This window comes from Artemia franciscana, chromosome 17 (assembly GCF_032884065.1).
Source record: "Artemia franciscana chromosome 17, ASM3288406v1, whole genome shotgun sequence".
Classification (NCBI taxonomy): Eukaryota; Metazoa; Arthropoda; class Branchiopoda; order Anostraca; family Artemiidae; genus Artemia; species Artemia franciscana.
The window spans coordinates 25805550-25833119 of NC_088879.1; the positions used below are offsets into that span (position 1 = coordinate 25805550).

General features: G+C 36.9%; 1 protein-coding gene across 1 annotated transcript in view; it reads left to right on the forward strand.

Annotated features, from left to right (window-relative positions):
• Positions 1-25642, forward strand: part of LOC136038067 (uncharacterized) — a 34651-nt gene extending 9009 nt beyond the window's left edge. Inside the window, exons 2-5 of the mRNA XM_065721035.1 lie at positions 3176-3991; positions 9155-9317; positions 18141-18329; positions 25366-25642. Coding sequence (XP_065577107.1) covers positions 3495-3991; positions 9155-9317; positions 18141-18329; positions 25366-25539 — 1023 coding nt within the window. The 5' untranslated portion in view covers positions 3176-3494 and the 3' untranslated portion in view covers positions 25540-25642. The remainder of the gene's footprint in view (positions 1-3175; positions 3992-9154; positions 9318-18140; positions 18330-25365) is intronic.
• Positions 25643-27570: the final 1928 nt, after the last annotated feature.

The following is a 27570-nucleotide window of genomic DNA, read 5'->3' on the forward strand; positions in this document are numbered from 1 at the left end:
GAAAACCCTTGGAGTGGAGAGATCGTAATGGAACTTGGTGGGAAGAAGTTCTTGGCTCTTCAGACCTCGTCACAAGTGCCATATGATCTCTTGGTGCTTGTTCAATTTTCTGGGAATGGGATTTGGTTTGCTCTTTGCTATGTTGCAGTTATTGCAGCAACCCTATCCAAAGGGGGGTTTTAGGGTTTGAGCTCACTCTCGAAATTTTGTCCGACATGTAAAAGTGTAGCAGAATTTGAATATAAAGATATTTTTTTTGCGTTTTTTAAAGTTTTTAACTCTTCCTCCCTCTCCCCTCCCCGAACAAATGTCCTAGATACGTTCTTAGCAATCCCCTAAGGGATTTTATTACGAATACAAACTAATCAGAAAGGAGTTTGATTCTATCTACTGTTTAAAAAAGGAAAATGCAGAAAATCATATTAAAAAAAAAAAATCTAAGTTTAGGAGTTAAAGAACATAGAAATTACATAATCAGGATGGTGCGATGTAATCAGTTTCCAAACTCCAAATGTGCAAGATTTATTGATTCAAGTATGTCTTCAATTCATCAACACTAGCCACTTGGGATCCTTAATGAGAATTGGGTTTAATATGCTCAAATTATGTCTTCTGTTCAGAGCCGATAAAGTGTGCCGACACCTTGTTTGACCCATTTAACACCCTGGATGCAAAACCGTCCTCTGAAAAAGACATTTATTTAACCAAGTGTTCAATTGCAGGTTGCAAATGAGGATATAGAAAGCGATATTAATCTTTGATATCAAAAATGAGTAAGAATTTGGGAATTTAATTTGTAATTATAAAACAAACTACTGGTAAGTTGAAATTTGGTGTTTATCATAAATACAAAAAAAGGATTTGAATCGTTGGCTAGAATTTATTTAAGGGGCAAATACCGTATCCAAGGGGGCTAGAGATTTTGGACACCCCCTCCCCCTGAAAGGTTTGTCCCAATCGTAAAAACCTAACAAAATTGAATGAATACAAATTTTTGATTCATTTTTACCCCCCCCCCCCCCGCCTCTGAAAAGCAAAAAAACAATCCTTTTGTAACTCCAGTCCCCCCAGCAAAAAGTCCTGGATACGACCTTGTGAGGGGCCTAATTAGTCAAAATCGCGAACAAATAGTAAATTATACAAAATTTCTGGGAATATTTTCAAGATCCTAAAATATTTTTGCTTCCTTTAGTGGAGGTGAGTGAGGCTCCACCTGCTCCTACTTTTAAAAGGATCGTCTCTAAAGAGCTTCTTTAAACTAGTTTGGCTCTAAGGAAATGTGACCTGACGGGAGACACTGAATGCCAATCAGAGAATATTTGTTGAAATTAGCTGCATATCTCAAGGTAACCAATAGTGCCAAAAATCCGCGGGTTTCCACAGGGGGAGGGGCTAAAATAGACGTTTGGTCTACCTGGTGGAAGAAAAAAGAAATTTAAAAGGTAAAAATTTTCTTAGCATTTGTATAAGTTGATGTTTATAGGAAATGAGCCTTTATTAAAAATTTACCTCCCCTCCCTTGTGAAATTGTTTTGTTGCTCATAAATGATAGTGGCATAAGAAGGATGTTGTGGGTATAATTGCACGCAAGGCCGTATCCAGTTAGGGAAGGATTAGGGATTTGAACCTTTGCCCTACTTAAATGTTTGTCCCACTCGTAAAACCGCAGCAAAAATGAATATAAACAAGTTTTTATACTTTCTGTCTTATAGCCACCACATTCAAGATCTAGTATCGCGAACATGAGACAATAACCAGTTTTCATTGTCTATACCAGACAATATTAGCTTCGGCTCGGTGGAAAACTACTTTGTAATTATATTTTGATTAAATATTTAGTTGGTATTTTGTTTGGGTTAGTTTAGGTATACGATGTGGTCCCATAATTCTTCGATGTAGTTTTCAGAATTTTGTTGATAAAGCATTATATTTTGAGCATTTTTTTTTCATTAGCATTAACCAAACTTCACTTCCCGACAGATTTTGAGTGCGATGACTATAAGACACAAGTATCCAAATTATTATGCGCTACTGAAGTTTTTTCACCCCCCCCCCCGACCAAAAGAAATCTTTTTATTCTGGATACGACCCTGGTTACACGTGGCGTAAATCTTCTAGACCACTGATATTAGGAGAAGTATCATGAAAGTAAAAAAAAAACGAAATTCCAGTGTTAGGTATTTTGTCTTAGAAAAAAATTCCTTATGAAAAATGCTCTCTGATAAAATGTGACAAACTGTCATTTGATTTATACCCTGTTTGATGCATTTCAATCAAAGCCAAACAAGTCATGTCTAGCTAAAATAGTCAGTTTAAATTGAAATTGCTCAAAATTTGTTTCGTTTTGCTGAGTTCTAGACTTGATGGGTGAATTGAAGTTCTACTATTTTTGTGCTTTAAACTTTACACAAATTTGCGTGTCAAATATTTTTGCAGGTGGAAATTATTGTAACTATACAGGTGTTTGTTTCCTTCAATATCGTGAGCAGTGGCTTTTTGGAAGGCATTTACACAATCAAACTGTGTTCTGTCAATTAAAATTGATACAGGCTTGGATTAAAGTTGCAACTTGGGCATAATTCGTTGTTAGGTGGTTGAGTTGTTGAATGTCAGGCCACAGCCAAGTTCCGTTTTCAAAATTAATGTTGCGTTTGTTTTTGGGGATGGATGCACTATTTCTATGCCTCTTCGAGACTACTAATGCTTGTTCTGTATACAAAATAGTTCATTACCTGAAAATGAAGTAATAATTGGGTTTCTTTAGTCCCCCTTTTGTCCCCTTCCCAGACAAAATTGGTGTTACGTCTCAGCAACTGTAGGCAAAGAAGACGTGTGTAATTAAGGATTAAAATAGTCAGTTGATTCGAAGCAAAGTTTTTGTAACAGTTTTTGATGTCAATAAGATTAGCAAACTGAACTTGGATAAGTAAAAATGCTGTTGAATATCCATGCATTTTTTTCATTTTTAAGTATGAATAAAATGTAGATTGCACAATTTTGTGCTTAAAAACTAAACATCACCAAGTAAGAATATGTTCTTGGAAGCTTGAACATCCCTATGAAATTTTCGTACCACAAAAAAGTCAGGAAATGCACTCATCCAATTCAATAAATTTAGTTAGGTATATCGTTTTTATAGATTCTAGTAACTAAACGAACTTTTTTTATTTTCCAGAAGCATGCAAAGCTTTCAGTCATTTTCTCCTGCGTCTACTAACTACTTTCCAGTTTCTTCTGCTCCCATTTTCTATGGACATGAGGCTGCAAATCAAAATCCTTGTATGTTTTGGGTCAAATACGAAGCTTCACCGGTAGACTTTGGTTGCCAGCTTCAACCAACTCATTTGGTCACACCTCTAGCTGTACCCTACCCAGGGCAAAATGTAATCCCCTTCACTAGTCATTTTGATGAGAAAAGTTTGTATTATATTCAACAACAGTATATACCTGTGAACCATGGAAATCTGCAAGGAGGGATCTAGCAGCAAGAATATATGGCCACAAACTTGTATTTCCCGCCTTCAGGTGCCTCTGCTCCGCAGCAAATGGCTTTGCCCGCTGATACTGATGAAGTGGTTTTCGTTCAAGAGCATCTAGTAACAGGGCAGGGTTTTCAAATTGTTAATCATTCACCTCCTGTGGTCCCAGTGAATCAAATGATTACCCCGCAGAATTCCCCTTACATGAGTAACAGCTACGCAAATCTTAAGCAAGGAAATCAGTCCTGTAATAATAGCAGCCGGAATTTTAGTCAATTAGAGCTTGGTTCGGAAAAGTCCCTCCTTGGCTTAGAATCTGGAATGGAAAATTTTCCATTAAACTTTTCCCCTGATCTCATTCCCAGACAAGGAAAAGGCCCTAGTGGAAATGCAATAGGGTCAATAATGCATTCCAAATGTCAACCTGATTTCCCAGGATCTGCAAATACTGAGCTAGATTTGGAAGCTGTCATTGACAGTAAAACCATCAATGGGAATTTTCCAGTTTTACAGTAAGTTTACGTTCATTCTTTTTCTTTTATATCTATTTGTTTTCTTTTTTCATATCACAGCTTAGATACCAATATACAGTTATGAAAACTCGATTTATTTTTGGGACACAGTGCGTGGTAGCGACACTAGCGGCTGGAGACAGGAAACTGGCACGTATTCAACAAAACTATTCAAGCTTCTCATGGCAAGATAGGAGTTTCATAACTGTATTCCTGCCTATGGTGCTGTAGTACGATCTACGCGTCGGAGCAAGGGGCTTAGAGTAGGCGCAAGTTCAGAGCTCTGTACCAAAAGCTTCTCATGGGCAAGATAGGAGTTTTCATAACTGTATTGGTATCTAAGCTGTGCTTCATATTAAGGACAGTCTTAGGAAGCGCTTTGACTGAACATTTACCAAAGAATAAGCTGTATGGAAAATCTGTCAGTAAAGCAGTGTTTCCACTTTCTCATTTTTTAAATCCCTAATAAAGAGCTGAAAAATCCCTAGAAATCCCCATCTTCAGTTCCAAAATCCCTAAAAATCTCCCATTTTCTAATTACTCCCTGAACCGCTTCTCCCTATCTCATTTTACCCGTACCATTGAAAGGTAACATATTTTGGGTTCTTAGATTGAAGTCTAGTTATCACTACCATAATAGAATGTCTTGTCATGCCGTTGAAAGTGTTTTTTAATCATCAGCTAAATACAAATAGCTTCAAATATACTTAAAATAATATTAAGCAAATAGAAAAGAAACTGTAATACTGTAATGTAGATTACAGTACAAGATGTTTAATATGTTCAATCGGAACTTGTAAAACGTAATCAGACTTTATCTTCCCCTGATGTGTCTTCAACATTTTTTGTATGGTGGCTGAAGCTTTCACCGTTCTCATGTGGTGAAGAAACTAACCATCTTCACATTCCACACTTTCTTGAGCCCTTTTCATTCAATATTTTGTTTTTAGAATCCCCCGCAAAGTTTATGTTTTCAATTTATTCTGACGGTCAGTTTTTACTACTTTTACAGCACTGAAAAACCTTTCGACATTGACATTTGAAAATTGAACAGTGGAAATAAATAATACTGCCGGTTTCAGTTTAGGATACAAATTCTGTTCCGGCAGCATTTTTTTTTTCACCAATACCAAACACCAGCAGGTCACGGCATCCACTGTTTTGACGTTTTCAGTATCGATGAGGCTCTGCCTCCTCCACTCCTGCTCGGTTTTGGTTCCGTCCCTTGGGATCTGTCCATACTTCCTAACAAAAGGTAGCAGAGAGGCAGGCTGAAGTGATTGGGCTGACACTGGGGGGACGGCGGTATCTGACCTTGACGTACAGATGGAATCTTATCCGTTCGGACCCAAGTAAGCGCTTTCAAGGGGAAGTTAAAACTTCCGATTGTTCACATCGATTTCTAAAGCATTAGTTGATTCCACATAGTCCTTCTGCTGCAAGTTCAATGCTGAGACCAATGTTTTAAGCTTTGTTTATACCCCAAAACTAGAAATATTTTGGTTTCAAGAGCTCAAATTGTGCTTAAATTTGAATTTGCGACTGAAGTGATTGTCATATTTGTAAAGAACATAAAAAAAAGACTTCGAGTGGTATGTTCACTTTATTTGTAAGTCAAAAAACTGAACAACAAAAAATTTACCAATTATAGTATGAAGGTTCATGATTTTCCCTTGGGTACGTAGGCTTGCCAAAAACACACAATCCATTTATTCCTACATGTGCCATTGTTTTTAACGGCTGTCAAATGGCTGTCAGTTTGTTTGTCTGTTAAAAACTAGGGCAATGAAACGGTAAGAGAGGTGTTCAAATAATTATAGCATACCTCTATTATTCACGTCAGTACTTAAAAGCTGGCTACAAGTTCGAGTTCAAAGTTTTTTTGATTTTACACAAAAATCCTAAACATCATACAAGTACTGTGGAGAAAAAGAATCATACATGCAATGCTTGTCAAAAAAATTATACATACCCTATAAAACTGTCAAAATATATTATAACTTTATTTATCTAACCTGTAAAAAAATGACATGCTATCTACCAAATAATCTTATGAAAAAACAACCCAAAAATGACAAACCATATGACTTCATTAATCAAGAACAGTCCAAGCTGAAATTATTGTTTGAAGCCCACATCAGCATGGAACTGTTTAACAGTGCATTGTTGCTAGTTTGTTACTTAGGACTCCTTTACATTTCAAAATCTGTGTGGTGTTAAAATTTTTTAAGCAACTGAAGAAGCTCTTCTCTGTGATTCCAATTCAATTCGCAAGGAAACAGATCCTAAATCGAACTATCCTGCTTCTCTCATCAAGAAGATGATGATGACAAACAGGTTTCATAGCAATAAAGACAAGCGACAGTTGACAGATTGCGTTAGACTTCCGTAATTTGACCTATATATTTGCACATTAGGAGGGGGAGGAGAAGTATAGCTGGTCTACATGCAAAGTGTTTTAGCTATAACTATTCTGCATGCTATGAAGTAAGAATTGTTTTTTTAGCATGTTCCCTTCTCAACAGCTCCAATTCTAGACTTCTACCAATATTTTTCCTTTTGAGCTGTGTATTTGTCTCCTTTTTTGTCATAGCAATACAACATACAATTATATCACAAAGCTTACAAACAAGAGTTAGCCTTATAATGGAGCGTAAGCAAGAAGTAAGGGGCTCTCCCCAACTCAAAGTTATGCTCTTTACGCAAATTTTTTTTATTGTTTAAAAAGTATCTTGGAAAACGTGAAAATTGAGGTATCTTTATCTTACGAATGGGTGATCGGATCTTAATGAAACTTCATGTAAAGAAAGACCTTATGTCTCAGATGCTGCATTTTCAATTTTAATCGGATCCGGGACATAGGGGGTTGGAGGGGGGAAACAGAAATCTTGAAAACCGGAATCTTGGAAAACGTTTAGAGTGGAGAGGTTGGGATGAAACTTCATGAGAAGAATAAGTACAAGTTCTAGATACGTGATTCACATAATTGGATCGGATCCGCTCTCTTTGGGGGAGTTGGGGGGATTTCCAGTTCGAGTTTGGTTTTTCTGGACGTGCCAGGACGATCAAAATTGGTAGGCACGTCAGGGACCTGCACAAACTGACTTGATAACAGTCGTTTCCCCGATTCAACCATCTTGGAGCTAGAGGGAGAGGAAAAATTGAAAAAATGAGGTATTTTTAACTTACGAATGGGTGATCGGATCTTAATGAAATTTGGTATTTAGAAGGATCTCGTGTTTCAGAGCTTTTATTTTAAATCCTGACCATATCCAGTGGTTTTTAGGAGTGGGGGGGGGCGGGAAATCTTTGAAAACGCTTAAAGTGTAGAGATCGGGATGAAAATTGGTGGGATCTCGTGTTTCAGAACTTTTATTTTAAATCATGACCATATCCAGTGGTTTTTAGGAGTGGGGGGACGGGAAATCTTTGAAAACGCTTAGAGTGTAGAGATCGGGATGAAATCTGGTGGGAAGAATAAGCATAAGTCCTAGATACATGACTGACATAATCGGACCGAATCCGCTCTCTTTGGGGGTGTTGGGGGGATGTTAATTCGGAAAAATTAGAAAAATTGAGGTATTTTAGCTTAAAAAAGGGTACCGGATCTTAATGAAATTTGATATTTAGAAGTAAATCATGTCTCAGAGCTCTTGTTTTAAATCCCGACCAGATCTGGTGACATTGGGGGAGGTGGAGGGGGAAACCAGAAATCTTGGAAAACGCTTAGTGCGGACAGATCGGGATGACACTTGGTGGGTAGAATAAGAAACTATCTTAGATACGTGATTGACGTAACCGGACTGGATCCGCACTCTTTGGGGGAGTTAGGGGGATCCAGTGCTTTGCTGAGTTCGGTGCTTCTGGACGTGCTAGGACGATGAGAATTGGTAGACGTGTCAGGGACCTGCACAAATTGACTTGATAAAGTTGTTTTCTCCGATTCGACCATCTGGGGGCTGAAGGGAGAGGAAAAATTAGAAAAAATGAGGTATTTTAACTTACGAGTGGGTGATCGGATCTTAACGAATTTTGATATTTAGATGGACCTCGTGTCTCAGAGCTCTTATTTTAAATCCCGACCGGCATTAAGCCTCTGATTTTCCTTTTAAATCAATCTATTGATTCTTAGAATTTCGCTAGAGCTCATTCTATATGAGCTCTTGGCTCTTCCGACCTCGTCACAAGTGCCATATGAGCTCTTAGCTCTTTTTAAGTTTTAATTAGTGCCCAAGATAGAAAAACAAAATTAAGGAAAAACAAAAACATATTTGTCATGATTTAAGAAATTCTCAAAATGTTTTGCCCATCCCTCTAACGCTTTTCTTGCAACGAAATGAGGCACTATTCCTATCTATAACTGGGACAAGTCCAGAATGACTACATTTTTTTAGATTATTTTTCTTATTGAATAAATATTTTTTTGTGATGAAAATTTTATTCTCAAAAAAAAAAAAAAAAAAAAAAAACACCTGGAAACTCCCAAAAAACGCCAGAATTGTATTTTGTGCTGGATCTGTAGGAAAAAACCACAAAATCGGTAAACTGGAAAAGTGCATTAGCTTTAATGAAAATGGAGAGTCTCAGCAGGCCACGGACAAGTTTTTGCCTTAAAAATTTCACTCTTGCTTTTTTTGGATGTTCGTCTATTGAATCACGGGATATTTTTCGTTATACCTATACCACTAGTCGTTAATGGGTATTAAGTTAAAACACGAGAGACTTGTGCCCCCCCCTCCCGCGATATTGTACAAATATATAGCCTGAATTATACATTTTCCTTGCATTTTGATATCTGTCGATCTTTTGTTTTAATTTAATACTCAAACAACAAAAATGCAATAGCAAGGGATCTTTAGTGGTAGTAACGGAAAAGGCCCAAAAAATGAAACGTTTGGCTAACTCGAAAAAACGTATCTAGGTTGTATTAAGTAGACGCCGCAGATTGGGTGTAAAACTAAGGGAAGTAATAAACTAAGGGAAGAACTAATATTGGACTTCGGGTCAGTATTATTGGGGATCAATACACCGTTTACTCAAAAATATTAAATCCATACTTTCGTAATAGTGACACTACAATAATCTTGTTCTTAAGCTTTTGGCAGAAGTCCAATTCCTTTTTCGCTCCAATTCAATCATGCCTTTTTTTTTCTTTTACTGTAGATCTGATCTCATACCTTATTACTGGTTGTTACTGGGAAACAAATTTGGACTCACATTGAAGGATCTGTATCCAGTACCTCTTCGCTTTTTAAATTTATTTATGAACCCGGAGTCACAACTATACACCCACATTGACACGGCCAAAGTGAGGTTCTCATGCAGAGTAAGTTTCGATTGTTAATTTTATTCATTCTATGCAAGTGTGTACTTGAAGCTGGGACTATGCCCATCTCTAATATTGACATTTTTGTGGTTACTATTCTAGTTAGTTCTTTTTTCATGTCCATCGTCTATTTTTTTTTGTTCTCTAATTCTTGCATACATGCCTGATGGTTACATTTGTTGTTATGGAAGTAATTTTTGTGCTTATCTGGGTAAGTTATCGATATTTTTTTAATTCATTCGATGATAGAAATACCACGCTATGTATCTTTTAACGCTGATTCCAACTGTACAAATCGATAGGCTTGTAAATAGCCCCCCCCCCCTTATTGGGCAAGATATAGCCCTAGACTGTATAAACTAATGCTTTTTTTCTAAATAGGCTTTATTTGGCACTGCTGTTCAAAATTGTCTAAAGATCAAATAAATAAACCTCTGGGATAGCAAGCCCCCCTCCTCCTGAAAGTTCATTAGGAAAAAATGTTTAAGTTTTTTGAGTTCCCCATTGTTTACATATAGGTTTTTTTCAGGAAGGGAGAGGATTTGTTTTTGATCCTGAGTCTCCAAAAATTCTTAGGAAATTAAGGTAAAATCTTCAGGAAATGTTGAACAAAATCAAAACATAGTTAGCGTACGCTGGTTGTCAAAAAGGCGTATCAGCAAAATCTAAGGAACAGCTGAGGGTAATCAGTTGAAACTTCTCGGGCATATCGAGGGCATGTTGAAAAGTGTTTGAGATGAAGTAACATGCTATCTTCAAACTTTAATTAAACCCCCATGTAAGAAAGGTGATCTTGCTTACCCTCCATGGAAAATTCCTTCCCATCACGGGAAAATCCACCGGGGAAATTTCCCCCACCCACCCCCACGTAAAACTACCACACCCCCACCCACCCTCTGTAAAATTTCTCGCGGACGATTTAGCCTGAAACATCTCCACTTTCAAAATTGAAGTTGGCAAAGAGAAAATAAGACGAATGGAAAGAATTTCGTTGAGGAATTCTGTCCAACCCCCAGTAAAAATGGCTCATGGAAAGTTTACCCCCCGAAATTTCCATCCCCAAGTAAATTTCATCCCCCTAAATTTCCATCCCCACGGAAAGTTCACCCCCCAAAATTTCCATCCCCACCGAAACCCACTCCAACCGCAAAACCTAATAAGTTTATTTTTGATGTGGTTATTAATTTTAATATCTGTTCGTTTTAAGTCAAGTTAATTGACGATAAATAACTACAAAATATAACGGGAAACAACAAAAAATCAGTAAAATATTGCATATAGTCTACAGTTGGAATAAGGTCTATTCATATATACCACGGAACAGAAATGAATATAACGGAAACCTCAAAAATCAGCAAAATATTGCATATAATTCATATATACCACGGAACAGAAGTGAATATAACGGAAACAACAAAAATCAGCAAAATATTGCATATAGTCTAGGTCCATATCTATCTCCCGTCAGAAGGGGTGGGTATTTGCGAGAGAATCATTTAGAATATGTGGAATAAGCATCGAGTGGTATATTCATATATACCACGGAACAGAAATAAATATAACGGAAAACAACAAAAAATCAGCAAAATCTCGCTTATAATCTCAGTCCATATCTGTCTCCCGTGGGAAGGGGTGGATATTTGCGAAAGAATCAATTATAATATTTGGAATAAGCACATCGAGTGGTATACAGAGGCGCCATTTGGACCAAATCTTGGGGTGGGCATTAACTCCATCTTGACCCCCCCCCCCGACTCACTTCGTGTCGCGTAATCATCTAGGAAATGGGCATTTAACAGAACTCGAGAATTTTATTATGTATCTTACCTGTATCTTACCTATTATGTATCTTACTATGTATCTTACTTTCAAAGTTTACAATAATTAATAGCAGATAGCGAAATTACCCCAAGGGTCGTCAAGTAATTACGCTCTTTGGTTAATAGGCGTGCAGTAATTTCAGATCAATTGGACAGAATAGATTATGTTGAACATAATGTTATTATGTCCCCCTGGAAAATCTGGGGTGGGCATTTGCCCCCCCCCCCCTGACCCCCCCCCCCCCCCGAATGGCGCCTCTGGTGGTATATTCATCGTTTAATTAGTGAATCAATCGAAAAATCTAAAACAATACTTCATCTGAAATATGTAATTTATAAAGCTTAGCCGCCACGGGCAGGTGTGTAGTAACCTTTTAGTGTGACGTGGAGATTAGAAAGGGGCTGGTAGACAAGACGGAGAATTCAATAAAAATTACTGGGTATTACGAATATATTAACAAATATAATATCAGAGAGGTCTAGCTGGCACATTTGTCCATTTCGTAGATACCCGATTGCCCTACAATTGGTACGCTAGTCATACTAAAAGAGATTTTTAAATAAGCTGCAGATTTAAAAACCTTGGTTTTGAACTGAGACTGAACATCTTGATAAGGATATTGTCAAAGGGTTGAATTATCCGTTGGGCATTGCTAGATAATTCAACGCAGGATACAGATATAAATGGTGTACTTATTTTTCAAATATTTTTTTTTGGGGGGGGGGGAGAGAGAAAAAAACATACAGCATACATTTTGAAATATCTCGACTCGGGCTTTTGAGCCAAATCAGGTTGGATGATAAATTTAACTTCTAATAAGAATTGTTCCTTTTGAAGTTCGGAGTGGGGTTACAATAAAAAAAACGCAATATCAGCTTCCTTATATCCATTTTATTACGCTTTTACGAGCTGTACAAACATTTCGTCGGGGAATCCATACACCTCCCCCTCCCCTGGATACGAACTCGACCACAGCCAGAGTATGTGTCCAAAATCGCAGCGTGGTTGTCCTGAAAAAAGGATAGTCTTTGGCCTAAGGTTGCCTAAAAAATTACAAATGGACTTCTTTTCTACCACAATTCGTATAGAATGGTCTTTTAGTCTGTAATGTATACACAATTGAGGAGCCCAACTTCGTGCTTTGTGGCCATAATGCCCTAAGTCCGTCGGCACGATCTTCATAATTATGGGCTTGCTGCACCAAATTTGACTCCTGACTGTTTAGATTTTAACACAGTTGCATAAACAAATAAACCAGACCCATAGGAGAAATATAATATATTTATTGCATGAATTTTAATGCCAAGATTCATATAAATTGGGTTAGATAATATTCAATATTAGATTACCCTGATTGGGGAAGGAAAATGGCAAGGGTAATACGCCGACAAAATTTTGTGGGCACTCCGATCATGTTAAATATTAAATAAAAACACAAGTTTTTCTAATTGCAAGTAAGGAGCGACATTAAAACTTAAATCGATCAGACATTATTCCGTATATGAAAGGGTTGTACCCTCCTCAACATCCCGACCTTTACGCTAAAGTTTTTTATTGTTTTAAAAAGTAGAACTCTAAGAGTCAAACTTTAGCGTAAAGGGCGGGACGTTGAGGTGGGGACAACTACTTTCATATACAGAATGATTTCTGTCCGTTTTAAGTTTTAATGTCGCTCCTTACTTGCAACTAAAAAAAACTTGTTTTTTTATTTAATTTCTGAACATTTTTAGATTAATGCATGTTTTGATTTTGGCTCACCGCACATGAATAACTAAACATAATTTTGTATATTAAATATTTTTGGCTAAATGGCTTTCTCGTATTTTTTTTCGGACGATTTTGAGAAGAAAAAGGGGTGAAGAGGAGGCCTAGTTGCCCTCCAATTGTTAGTTACTTAAAAAGGCAACTAGAAGTTAATATTTTTATGGCACTTGGCATTAACCAAGTGACATACAGCAATCGCCAATTCTGTCGGTCTGTCGGTCTGTCTGTCTGTCGGTCCCGGTTTTGCTACTTTAGGCACTTCCAGGTAAGCTAGTACGATGAAATTTGGCAGGCGTATCAGGGACGGGACCAGCTTAAATTAGAAATAGTCGTTTTCCCAATTTGACCATCTGGGGGGGGGAGTGGGGGGACGGTTAATTCGGAAAAAATAGAAAAATTGAAGTATTTTTTAACTTACGAACTGTTGATCAGATCTTCATGAAATTTGATGTTTGGAAGGATATCATGTCTCAGAGCTGTTATTTTAAATTCCGACCGGATCTGGTGACATTGGGGGGGATATGGGAGGGGGAAACCTAAAATCTTGGTAAACACTTAGAGTGGAGGGATCAGGATGAAACTTGGTGGGAAAATAATCACAAGTCCTAGATACATGATTGACATAACCGGAACGGATCCACTCTCTTTGGGGTGGTTGGGGGGGGGGTAATTCTGAAAAATTAAAAAAAATGAGGTATTTTTAACTTACGAACGGGTGATCGAATCTCAAATGAAATTTGATATTTAGAAGGATATGGTGTCTTAGAGCTCTTATTTTAAATCCCGACCAGATCTGGTGACATTGGGGGGGGGGGAGTTGGGAGGGGGAAACCTAAAACTTGGAAAAAACTATGGGAGGGGGAAACCTAAAATCTTGGTAAACACTTAGAGTGGAGGGATCGGGATGAAACTTGGTGGGAAAAATAAACAGAAGTCCTAGATACATGATTGACATAAACGGAACGGATCCGCTCTCTTTGGGGTAGTTGGGGGGGGGGGGCTATTTCTGAAAAATTAGAAAAAATAGGTATTTTTAACTTACGAACGGGTGATCGGATCTCAATGAAATTTGATATTTAGAAGGATATCGTGTGTCAGAGCTTTTATTTTCAATCCCGACCGGATCTGGTGACATTGGGGGGGGGGACCCAAAACTTGGAAAACACTTTAGAGTGGAGGGATCGGGATGAAACTTAGTGGGAAAAATAAGCACAAGTCCTGGATACATGATTGACATAACCGGAACGGATCCGTTCTCTTTGGGGTAGTTGGGGGAGGGGTTAATTCTGAAAAATTAGAAAAAATTAGGTATTTTCAACTCACGAACGGATGATCGGATCTCAATGAAATTTGATATTTAGAAGGATATCGTGTCTCAAAGCTCTTGTTTTAAATCCTGACCGGATCTGGTGACATTGGGGGAAGTTTGGGGTGGGGGAACCTAAAATCATGGAAAACGCTTAGATTGGAGGGATCAGGATGAAACTTGGCGGGAAAAATAAGCAGAAGTCTTACGTACGTGATTTACATGATTGGAACGGATCTGCCTTATTGGGGGGGGGGGGGGTTAGTTCTGAAAAATAAGAAAAAATGACGGATTTTAACTTACGAAGGAGTGATCGGATCTTCATGAATCTTCATATTTAGAAGGACCTCGTAACTCAGATCTCTTATTTTAAATCTCAACCGGATCAAGCGTAATTGGGGGGGGGGGGCAGTTGGGGGGACCGGAAATCTTAGAAAATACTTAAAGCGGTGAGATCAGGATGAAACCGGATGGGAAGAATAGAAACCTGTCTAAGATACGTGACTGACATAACCGGACCGGATCTGCTCTTTTTGGTGGAGTTGGGGGGGGGGGTAATGTTGAAAATTTAGGTATTTGTAATTTACGAAAGGGCGACCAGATCTTAATGAAATTTGATATTTAGAAGGATCTTGTGCTTTAAAGTTCTAATTTTAAATGCCGACCAGATCCTGTGACATTATGGGGAGTTGGAGGGAGAAACCGGAATCCTTGGAAAACGTGAAAATTGGGGTATTTTTATCTTACGAATAGATGATCGGATCTTACTGAAATTTGATTTTTAGAAGAAATTCATGTCTCAGAGCTCTTATTTCAAATCCCGACCAGATCTTTTGACATTGTGGGGAGTTGGAGGGGAAATCTTGGAAAAACATTTGGAGTGGAGGAATCGGGATGAATCTTGGTGGATAGAATAAACAAATGTCCTTGATACCTGATTGACAGAATCGTACTGGATTCGCTGTCTTTGGGGGTAGGGGTTCAGTGATTTGGCGAGTTTGGTGCTTCTGGACGTGCTAGGACGATGAAAATTGGTAGGCGTGTCAGGGAGCTGTACAATTTGACTGGTTAAAGTCGTTTTCCCAAATTCGACCATCTGGGAGGCTAAAGGGAGAGGAAAAATTAGAAAAAGTTTGGTATTTATAACTTATGAGTGGGTGATCGGATCTTAATGAATTTTGATATTTAGAAGGACATCGTGACTCAGAGCTCTTATTTTAAATCCTGACCGGCATTAAGCCTCTTATATTCCTTTTTAAATCAATCTATTGATTTATAGAATTTTGTTAGAGCTCATACCATATGATCTCTTGGCTCTTAGCTCTTCTTGCCTCGTCACAAGTGCCATATGAGCTCTTAGCTCTTGTTCTACAAACGTTTTTATTAGTAATAAATATACGCAACTTACGAATTAAATTAGGTAACGAACTTCTATATTTGTATATTTTATTACATAAATGAGGGGGTTCGCCCCGTCGTCAATACCTCGCTCTTTAAGATAAAGCTTGAATTTTGTCCCTGCTCTTTAAGAATGACCCCTGAATCACAAAGACTGTAGAATAAATGATTGAAATTAATAAAAATACTTAAAGCGTAAAGAGTAAGGTATTGTGGAGGAGACGGACCCCATCATATACACAATATTTTCTGTTCGTTTTAACTTAATGCTGCTCCTCACTTCCATCTGAAATACTTTTTTTTATTTTCTTATTTTTTTAAATAATACTAGAAAATTCTGCACCCCCTTCATGGAAATTCTCTTCCCTCCTGATAAATTCCTCCATGGAAATATCCTCTCACGTAACCCCCGATACACCCCAACCCCAACGCAAAAAAGTCCACCTGAAAACGTTTGTACACTTCCCAATAACCATTACTATATGTAAACAATGGCCAAAGACAGTAACGTGCAGCCCTTCCCTTGGGGACTGGGGGATTAAGTCGTACCCAAAGACATAGTTATTAGGGTTTTTGACTATGATGAACAAAATGGCCATCTCAAAATTTTGATCCGTTGACTTTGGGAAAAAATGAGCGTGTGAGGGGACCTAGGTGCCCTCCAGTTTTTTGGTCACTTAAAAAGGGCCCTAGAACTGTCAATTTCTGTTAGAATGAGCCCTCTCGTGACATTCTAGGACCTCCGGGTTGATACGGTCACCCCTGAAGAAAAATAAAATAAAAAATAAACACGCATCCGTGATCTGTCTTCTGGCAAAAAATACAAAATTCCACATTTTTGTAGATACGAGCTCGAAACTTCTTCAGCAGGGTTCTCTGATACGCTGAATCTGGTGGTGCGATTTTCGTTAAGATTCTATTTCTTTTATGGGGTGTTTCTACCTATTTTCTAAAATTAGGCATATATTCTTAGGCTCGTAATTTTTGATGGGTAAAACTAAACTTGATGAAACTTGTATATTTAAAATAAACATTAAAATGTGGTTCTTTTGATGTAACAATTGGTATCAAAATTCCGTTTTTTAGAGTTTCGGTTACTATTAAGCCGGGTCCAATATTAATTGATAGCCTAATTAAATAGCCTAATGTATTAACAGTCTAATTAATTGACGAATAGATGATAATAATATATTCTTAGTTATTAAAATTATGCTTAATGATTCAGGATTCGCCTCTTGAAGATACTTTGTTTTTGTCTTTTGAAAATACTATTTGTTTTGTTTACTGTACATTCGTGATAGGCGAAAACCGAGAAAACAAAAATATCAATTGAGTGTTTACATGGCATTCAGTAATAACAATAGATGTTGTTAACTTGTTTTTTATTTCAACTCACTCACTTTTTTGTTTGTCACTTAAATTTGGGAACTATTTTTAAACCATTTCAGAATGTTCAATTACTTTCAAATTTTACCAGTACATCCACTTTTGATGACAGTGCAGTAATACAACATTAAAATTCTCCCTCTTGTATACTCCCCTCCCAGTCCCCCAATATTTTTCACAAGTTAAATTTGTGTGCTATATTTTTGTGAATATACAACATTCTTCGCTGTCCCGTTGTCTGTGCATATAAATAGATTGTCAGTTTTACCAGCTCTTGAACATGCAACATATAATTGTCCATGGGAAAAACATTCCGTATTCAGATCTATACCTCATTATTCTAATGATTGCCCTTGAACTTTGTTGATGGTGATTGCTAATCGAACATTCCCTGTGTCCCGGTCGTCATTTATATATCTCCCCTGTGCCTCCCGGCTTCCCCGTTGTAGTTGTGTCCCTGTGTCCCGGTCGTCATTTATATTCCCTGTGTCCCGGTCGTTATTTGTGTCCCGGTGTCCCAGTCTGTAATTTCTCTTTGAGTGTCCCGGTGGTCATTTATATTCCCGGTGTCGCGGTGTCCCGGTCTGTAATTTCGTCAGTCGACAAACATGACGTCAGTCGACACACAAACATGACGTCAGTCAACAGACAAACAACTTATTTTTATATATATAGATAGGTGACTATATGTAGTATATATGCTATATATATAGTATATAGCACATACACTTCTGATGACAGTGTATCATTTTTTTTCATCGGACTAATAATGAAAGAACCTTGCTTTCCAAAGGGGTGAAAAAGTATATTTGTGTGCATTATTTAAAAACTCACCTATATTTTGTTTGCTAAACTTGACTATGTGTTAAATAATAAATAAAGAACTAGCTAAGAGAACAAAATATTCTACAAACTCTTGAAATATTTGAGGCTGGGTAAATTTAAACTTACACTTTTGGCTGAAATCTAAATTTTCACAAGGAAGCTTGCTGGCAGTTTTCTAGTTCTACTGATAGACGTATTGCCAATGAAATCAGTAGGTTTTAATTCCTGCTAAATTTGTGTTAGTATGTTAAATATTACCCTGTTATCTGTTTCTTACATTCTTGCGCATTTATAAATGGTTAATTTCATAAATTTCTTTTTAGAGATGTAGAAATGGCTGGACATCAATGTTCGGAAGCATAATATTTTGGTTCCAAAAATACGACAACCATTGCAGAGTATTCTACCATGCGCTGGGCCAAAAATGTGCGAAGTGTCTTAAAAGTGACTGGACTCTGGAAAATATACTTAAAATAGAAGAGCCTTCTTGGTATCCTTCGGAAACGGAAAGGGTGTGTACCTTCTTTTTTTTCTTGTTTTTTTAATTCCTGGAATGGTTTGGGTTTGTAACGTTGAAGGTAAAATCAGATTTAAAAATGTAATTCAATGACGAACGGAAACAGGTCACACAAGTTACTCATGGTATTCTATAGCTATATTTCTTATACAATAGTTACTAGAACACTGTATGGCTCTTGGCACCAGATTCCAGATCTTTGTTGTCGAGAGGGAAAAACTTTGAAAAACTTGAAGAGATAAGCTGAAGCTATTTCATAAGGGCAGCAGTTATCAGATTTGACATTAAACTCTTCTGTTGTTCAGTTTAATCTAAACCTAATGAAATAACTGATGCCTAAAAGTTAACCTTGTATTTTTTTTGCTTAAGTCAATCTGTTAGTACAGGAAAAACATCAAGATTTTTACTTAGGAATAGGTTTCCCGATTTCTTAAGGATAAACCCGTAAAAAAATAGTTCGGTACAGTTGTAAGAGATGATAGGAAGTTCCAAATTGACTTGTGGCGTATTTTAGCATTCCTAAAGCGTAAAAATTTAGCTTTAAGAAAATTGAAATTTAGAGTTTCTGAGGCATAATAAATTATTAGTAGTTTGTCGACCCAAAATGAGACTGCCACTGACCTGACAAAAGAATAAGAAAGGATAACTGGACCATTGAAATTCAAAGAAGAAAAATATATTGTGAATATTATGTTTGTATAAACAAAAAAAAGTTTTCATATTTAGAAAAAATCTAAATGATATAACTGAGGCCTAAAAGTTAACCTTGTATTTTTACCCACGCATATTTTACAAAGATAATTACTTACTGATTGCAAGCAAAAATGTTAAGAAGACGAGGCATGTGTTGAAACAGGGTTCCCTTAATAAAACCTTTTAACTATTTTCGATGTCCCTGAAACAGGTGGTATTGATCATGAAGAAAGACCTAGTTTGACATCAGCTGATCAAATTTGCGCTAAGATGGTGCAACAATACGCCGGTGGCAAACCTCTTTCTATAGCTTATTCATGGATGCAATTTCTGGGACCTCCATTTTCTAAATAAGTGACTCCTAATCCAATGATGAAGTAGTAATAAACAGGAAAGTTTTTATCCTTTAATTTCATCTTGTTCTTCTCTTTCGACTAAATCCCTGCTAAAGTTGTCAGACATGTTTTCTCGTCTATTTTAATGTCATCATGTCTTTTGGTTGATAAGCAACTAACTAGAAATGGCGTGAGGATCTAGGAAACCATAGGCCGGTGGAGACATAACTTCCGAAAAGACAATGCCAGAGCATCTTGTGTGCCATTTTGATCCTGTCTACAGGTTGATGCCTGTATTTCTTTCGAGAATATCAATTTGGATTCCATGGATAGCATGGGTGCATTAGATATGTGACACTTTTTGGACTTGGATATGTGCAGCAATTCGACTTAATTTAAGAAAAAGGCTTCGACAGTCTACTACACGAGATCCTCATTCGTGTATTGAAAGGGAGAGGGGTATGCCCATCCCACAGGAAAGAGAGCAGAATAGGGAAAATTTATGGGAAAAATGTATGTTGCCCCATGGATGGCTGCTTGTCAATAGGTTTTGACCGTTAATAAGGGCAATGTAAGTTATAAATTGTTACTGGGTGACCCTCAGTAACAAGTAACATGAAAATTTTCATAGTACTGAATGATAAGTAAATAGCGATCCTTATCGATGACAAACTATGCGAAGACCTAAATATTGATTGCATTAAATCAAAGAATCAGCTTTTTATGGTGATTCAAAACTGGACTTGTTTCAAGTTTGAAGTTAAACATCCCAAGTTATTAGTACATAAGAAAGTTTGCATAAGTATAGAAAAAAAAGTAAACAACTTAAAAAGGGGGCAATTTCGATATAAATACTTTTGCTATCAACTTTTGCTTGTATTGCACAAGTACCCATAAGCAGATATCTAGAGCAACTATGATCAGAAATGTTTAATTCTGTATTTCCCCCTGAAAGGATACGTATTTTTGTGTCTTATCTTCTTTTTTTTATACCAGGAGTGACTGCATTAATCAAGTTGTTTACTTTGAAAAGCTTTAATTTTTTATGGTTATAAAGTGTAATGTTGCAAAGTATCTTGGTTTTGGGTGTTCAAAGTTAAATTAGAAATTTTGACATTACTCAGTAACGTTCAACTCCTCCAGTCTTGTTCAGTAATGCCCTGCACTAGCCGGAAATCTTAGAAAACGCTTAGAGCAAAGAGATTAGGATAAAACTTGGTGGGAAGAACAAATAAAATTCCAAGATACGTGACTGATATAACCAGACCATATTTGCTCTCTTTGGTGGAGTTGGGGGGGGGGTTAATTTGGAAAAAATAGAAAAAATGAGGTATTTTCAACTTACGAAGGAGCGATTGGATATTAATGAAATCTCATATTTATAAGGACCTCGTAACTGAAATCTCTTATTTTAAATATCGACCGGGTCCAGTCTCTTTGGGGGGAGGGGGTTGGGGCTGGGAATCTTGGAATAGTCTAAAAGCGGAGAGATAAGGATGAAACTTGGTGGGAAGAGTAAGCACAAGTTCAATATACGCTACTGACATAACCGGACCAGATCCGCTCTCTTTGGTGGAGTTGGGGGGGGGGAGTAATTCGTAAAAATTAGAAAAAACGAGGTATTTGTAACTTACAAACGGGTGACCAGATCTTAATGAATTTTAATATTTAGAAGATCTTGTGCTTTAGAGCTCTCATTGTAAATCCTAAGCAGATCCGGTGACATTGGGAGGAGTTGGAGGCGGAAACCGAAATACTTGGAAAACGTGAAAATTGAAGTATCTTCATCTTACGAATGGGTGATCGGATCTTAATGAAACTTGATATACAGAAAAATTTTATGTCTCAGATGCTCCATTTGCAATTAAAATTGGATCCGGGACATAGGGGGCTGGAGGGGGAAATAGAAATCTTGAAAACCGGAAACCTTGGAAAATGCTTAGAGTGGAGAGATCCAGATGAAACTCTATGAGAAGAATAAGGACAAGTTACAGATACGTGATTGACATAATTTGAACGGATCCGTTCTCTTTGGGGGTGCTGGGGGGTGTTAATTTGGAAAAATTAGAAAAATTGAGGTATTTTTAACTTAAGAACGGGTGACCGGATCTTAATGAAATTTGATATTTAGAAGGAATTCGTGTCTCAGAGCTCTTAATCCAAATCCCGACCAGATCTGTTGACATTGGATGTAGTTGGCGGGGGAAACCGAAAATCTTAGAAAACGAGTGGAGAGATCGGGATGAAACTTGGTGGGTAGAATAAGGAAATGCCGTATATACGTGATTGATTCTATCTATAGATCAATCTATTGATTCTTAGAATTTAGCTAGAGCTCATATCATATGAGCTCTTAGCTCTTCCGGCCTCGTCACAAGTGCCATATGAGCTCTTAGCTCTTGTTAGTTTTAGTGAATAATGGGCCAAGTTACTTTTTACTTGCAGTTTGTTATCACAAGCTATTTGGTAAGATTCTCTTATGATACATTTTTTTTGAACCTGTTCATTTTATTCAGTTGAATTGGACAATCAAAAGAAAGAGAATCAATTTGACAGCTAGATTGTAAGTTTACATTTAGTTTTTATGGCACTTGATATTAACCAAGTGACATATAGCAATCGCAAATTCTGTCGGTCTCGGTTTTGCTACTTTAGGCACTTCCAGGTAAGCTAGGACGATGAAATTTGGCAGGCGTATAAGGGACCGGACCAAATTAAATTATAAATAGTCGTTTTCCCGATTTGACCATCTGGATGGAGTGGGTGGCCCGTTAATTCGGAAAAAAATAGAAAAAATGAAGTGTTTTTAACTTACGAACGCTTTATCAGATCTTAATGGAATTTGATGTTTGGAAGGATATCGTGTCTCAGAGCTGTTATTTTAAATCCCGACCGGGTCTGGTGACATTGGGGGAGTTGGGAGGGGGAAACCTAAAAACTTGGAAAACACTTAGAGTGGAGGGATCGGGATGAAATTTGGTGGGAAAAGTAAGCACAAGTCCTAGATACATGATTGACATAATCGGAACGGATCCGCTCTCTTTGGGGTAGTTGGGCGGGGGGGGGGGGGGTTAATTCTGAAAAAATAGGAAAAATGAGGTATTTTTAACTTACGAACGGGTGATCAAATCTCAATGAAATTTGATATTTAGAAGGATATCGTATCTCAAAGCTCTTATTTTAAATCCCGACCGGATATGGTGACATTGGGGGGGGGGCTAGAATCATGGAAAACGCTTAGATTGGAGGGATCGGGATGAAACTTGGTGGGAAAAATCAGCAGAAGTCTTAGATACCTGATTTGCATAGTTGGAACGGATCTGCTCTATTGGGGGGGGGGGGGTAAATCTGAAAAATAAAAAAAATGCTTTTTTAAACTTTATCTTATTTTTTATCTTCATGAAACTTCATATTTAGAAGGATCTCATAATTCAGATCTCTTATTTTAAATCTCAACTGGATCCAGTGTCATTAGGGGGGGAGCAGTTGGAGGGGGGGGGCGGAAATCTTAGAAAATATTTAAAGCGGAGAGATCAGGATGAAACTGGATGGGAAGAATAAAAACAAGTCTAAGATACGTGACTGACATAACTGGACCGGATCTGCTATCTTTGGTGGAGTTGGGGGGGGGGGGTAATTTGGAAAAATGAGGTATTTGTAACTTACGAAAGGGTGACCAGATCTTAATGAAATTTGATAATTAGTAGGATCTTGTAGGATTAAGCTCTAATTTTAAATTCCGACCATATCCTGTGACATTGGGGGGAGTTGGAGGGGGAAACCGGAATTCTTGGAAAACGTGAAAATTAAGGTATTTTTATCTTACGAATAGGTGATCGGATCTTAATGAAATTTGATATTTAGAACGAGTCTCAGATTTGATTCTGAAATTTGATTCTGAGTTCATGTCTCAGAGCTCTTATTTCAAATCCCGACCAGATCTTTTAACATTGAGGGGAGTTGGAGGGGGAAATCTTGGAAAACACTTGGAGTGAAGGAATCGGGATGAAGTTTGGTGGATAGAATAAGCAAATTTCCTTGATACGTGATTGACGTAACCGTACTGGATTCGCTCTCTTTGGGGGAGTAGGGAGGCGTTCAGTGATTTGGCGAGTTTGGTGCTTCTGGACCTCCTAGGACGATGAAAATTGGTAGGCGTGTCAGGAACCTGCGCAAATTGACTTGATAAAATCGTTTTCCCAGATTCGACCATCTAGAGGGCTAAAGGGAGAGCAAAAATTAGAAAAAATTAGGTATTTATAACTTACGAGTTGGTGATCGGATCTTAATGAATTTTGATATTTAGAAGGACATCGTGACTCAGAGCTCTTATTTTAAATCCTGACCGGCACTAAGCCTCTGATTTTCCTTTTAGTTCAATCTATTGATTCTTAGAATTTCATTAAAGCTCGTACCATATGAGCTCTTAGCTCTTGTTCTTTCTCTTTTCTGTAATTTTTTAAATGTCTGAAGGTATAAGGGATTTCAGTTCGAGGGGGAGAATTGTCCTCTTTTGAAAGAGGTACATTTTACATGGCCGTTACAAAATCAAAACGTGATATCTATGCAGGTAGGATGATTTTTTAGCAGACCTACTCCTTCTGCAACTAATTCTAAGGGTTAGGAAATCTATTATTATCTACATCTATCAATAAATCTTTCTGTAATTTTGTTTGAAACGGATTTTCTTTTAAGATTAATTGCATAATAATTATATATAATGGTGATCAAATGAATTGATCCCTTTACCAGGAATCTCCGTCGTTTAAATTTACTTTTTGTTTCATTTTGCATATAAATATATTTGCTTTTTATGGGAGATATTTTTCCTGAATGTATTTGAAAATGAACTCTCTGGCGTTTGGCCCCTCTGAAAAATTTTCTGTCGTTGCTCTGGATTTGTATGCTGTCTTATTGCATAGTGTATGGGAAACAACTACCATGGATTATGCCTTAAGTTTAGTACCCGATTTATCGCTTTTGAGACGTACTTTACCTTCTCTTTATATTTAAATATATATTTATATTTAATTTATGTTTATATTTAGTTTACTTTTTGCTTTATATTTATAATTACTTTATATTTATATTTAGTTTAGATGTACCTTCTCTTTATATTTAAGACTGACGACTGATTAAACTTTTCCTACTTCTAGAGGTCCTATAAGTAGGGTACCTGGCAAATAAGTATGGTTTCTTCTGGACGAAATTTTTTCATTCTAGTTTTACATGATCAGAGTTAGCGTCACGAGGTCTACAGATTTTTTTTTTTTTTTTTTGGTTCTGCGTCTTCATTCCTATATTCTTATTGATCCATTGCATGCGTCTCTCTTCACCTTTTGAAACTGAATGATATATATGGGATTTAGTTTTGTTCATTGGCCTTCCGATATTTTCTTGGAGAGCTCAAATCGTTTTTTGTTTTCTTTAATTTTTCAATAACTAAATCAATCTCACCCATATGGAACTTAAAATCGTGAAGTATGGAGGTACCTTGCACCCTAGCTGTGCGGTCGGACTTTTGTGTGGTTTGAGTTGTGCTCATATTCCAGAATCCCTTAGAATTCACTTTTGGTTACTTCAGAAACGTCTGAACAGCTTAGTGTGTTATTCAGATAAAAAAAGATAATTGAAAAAAGATGAAAGATATAAATTTTTTAAATTGATTAAATCTTATAAGTTAGATGATAAGAAGTGTTATTAAAGAACGGTGTCCACTGCAAGATGTTTTTTAAGCTTATTAAAAGGTGTTAGCAAACGAAAGAAATGCCGAAAAGCCAAAAGAAACTGCAAAATAAACATTTGAAAGAACAAGAAAAATATACATTTGATACACTTTTACTTAATCGAGAACCTAGTTTTTTTTTTTTTTTGCAATTCCTTATTTTCTTTTTTGTCTTATTTTTTTTAGTTCTTTTGTCCGGCCTTGGGTTCGTTTTGGTTACTTGCGGCTTTAAATTTTCATTTGCCTTTGGCCTTAAATAACTTTTCTTTTATTAATAGGTTATTAATAATTTATTCATGGTGATCAATCACAAATTGTACTCTGGACCTCTCCCAAATTTGATGCTAAAATCAAGAAAGTCAGGGCGACCTGTGGCCCCACATGTGAAAGAAACTTGTTCGGCTTGCATGATTGGAATTTGCAGAATGCGACCTGTTCCAATAGCGATGTGATAACTTTTGTTTTGTTTGTTTTATCACTTTTATATTTTTACATTTGGATTTTATTCTTGATGACGAATTTTGTGATCTAGTTTTTAATAAAGCATATATTTTTGCGCATTTATTTTATGACTTAACTATTCTACTTGGCCTTGCATTTGATAATCATTACTAAACCCCTGCTTCATTCTATCATTAGGCTACTCACTTATTCCATCATATCTAAAATGGTATTATTAAAATGATTATTAAATTATAATAATGATTCATTGGTTGATAATCCAGGTTATACAATTGAACATAGGTCAAAAATGTCTAAAGGAGGCCTTTCTTTTTACATTGCTAACGGTTGTACATGTTCGGTTCGTAAAGATCTTTCTGTTAATTTTGAAGGAGTATTTGAGTCGCTTTGTAGAGAATTATTCATTAATCAGAAAACCATTCTATTTGCAGAGGTTTATCGTCCACCTAAAGCATCCTTTAGTTCTTTCCTTGATATTCTTACGGGTGTACTGGAAAAGGTTCATAGTCTGAATTTTGATATTATATTTATGGATGATTTTAATATTAACCTAATGGATAAAAACTCATCAATGGCGATTGATTTTATATCTGCTATGACTTCTTTTGGTTCACTGCCTTGTATTGTGATCCCAATATGTATGACTATTTCTACTATACAGTTTCTGATTATTGACTGAATGACTATTGCCCAATAGAGCGAAAAAAATACACTAAAAAATAAGTTGCTTTTGTAAGGGGGAACTAAACAGCACCTGTACCAAATTTAGATGATATATCACTGGTGGGACCTCATGCATCCTCTAGATTCTATTAATCAGGCTTTTTGGGGCCAGACTACAGGGTTGTGTTTGGGGCGGCTTAGACCCCAAATTCTGAGAAAGCTGAAAATTAAAACGAAATCAGGCGTTCCAAGTTCTGTCTACTGAAAATTCCAGAATTTTCTAAATTATATGAAATGATTATTGTCATTAGATACAGGATTAAATTAGGAATCACAAGGTCTGTTTATTTCATATTTGTCTCATTGTTGCCTGACTGGATGTAATTCATGCAGTGGGATGGAACATCTTCTCCACTGAGATTCATGACCAACTTTTTGTCAGTTGTGATGCCTGGTAAGCAAGTGCCAAAAATGCAGCTATTGGTTTGCCAATCAAAATGGTTTGGACGTGAATCAAGAGAGCAAAATAAAACTGACATGATATGGACCGTAAGTATAGATAATTCTAATATCAGCTTCATTCTTCACTCAAGACTTTTTGATTAATAGAAAAATTACTCAATGAGACCAAGTGATGAAATACAAAATAGGCCTTACGTACAAATAACATCACATGTTATGCAACCTCAACTTAATTAACCAAAAACTATCGCCAGGAACTTCTTTCTCCACTTCTGTTGTCATGATTTGGTTTTGACACTAAAGCAACATCAGTCAATTAACACCACTCTTGCTTTTTCTTCTTCTAAACGATACCGGAAAATGACATCTGAAACCGGCATTTGTGGCTTTTGCTCGCTAGATAACACTTTTCGGGAAATCTGAAGTTCAGATCCAAGTTTAATAGACTCCCTTCTTGTTTTAAAGGCCAGTTTTTATTTTCGGTATTAGCGTTTTCTGGCTATCTTTTGGTATTTGTTTCATAATGAAACCATTCCGTCGTACCTCCTTCTTGAAATAAGCGTGATAGCCAAGCGTGGTGCCTTGACTATATCTTCATTTTTGGAATAATAAATGCATGCTCTTGGAGTGGTAATTATCCCATAATGGAGATGGACTTCTGCTTCTCTAGTTTTCTGTATAACTTTTCTGGTGATGGTACATGGCTTCTATACCGTTACTGTACATGTCCGCGTCTCTGCCAGCAACCTCCCAAGACTATAGGCGGTTTCTTGAAAATGATGCAGATTAACCTCTAAAATTCTAGTCCTTTGGTATATTTTATCTTTATCAAATATTTTTTTAATGTCCCACTTTGTTCTTCCCGGGGTTTTATGGGTATTTCAAAACCCCAGAAA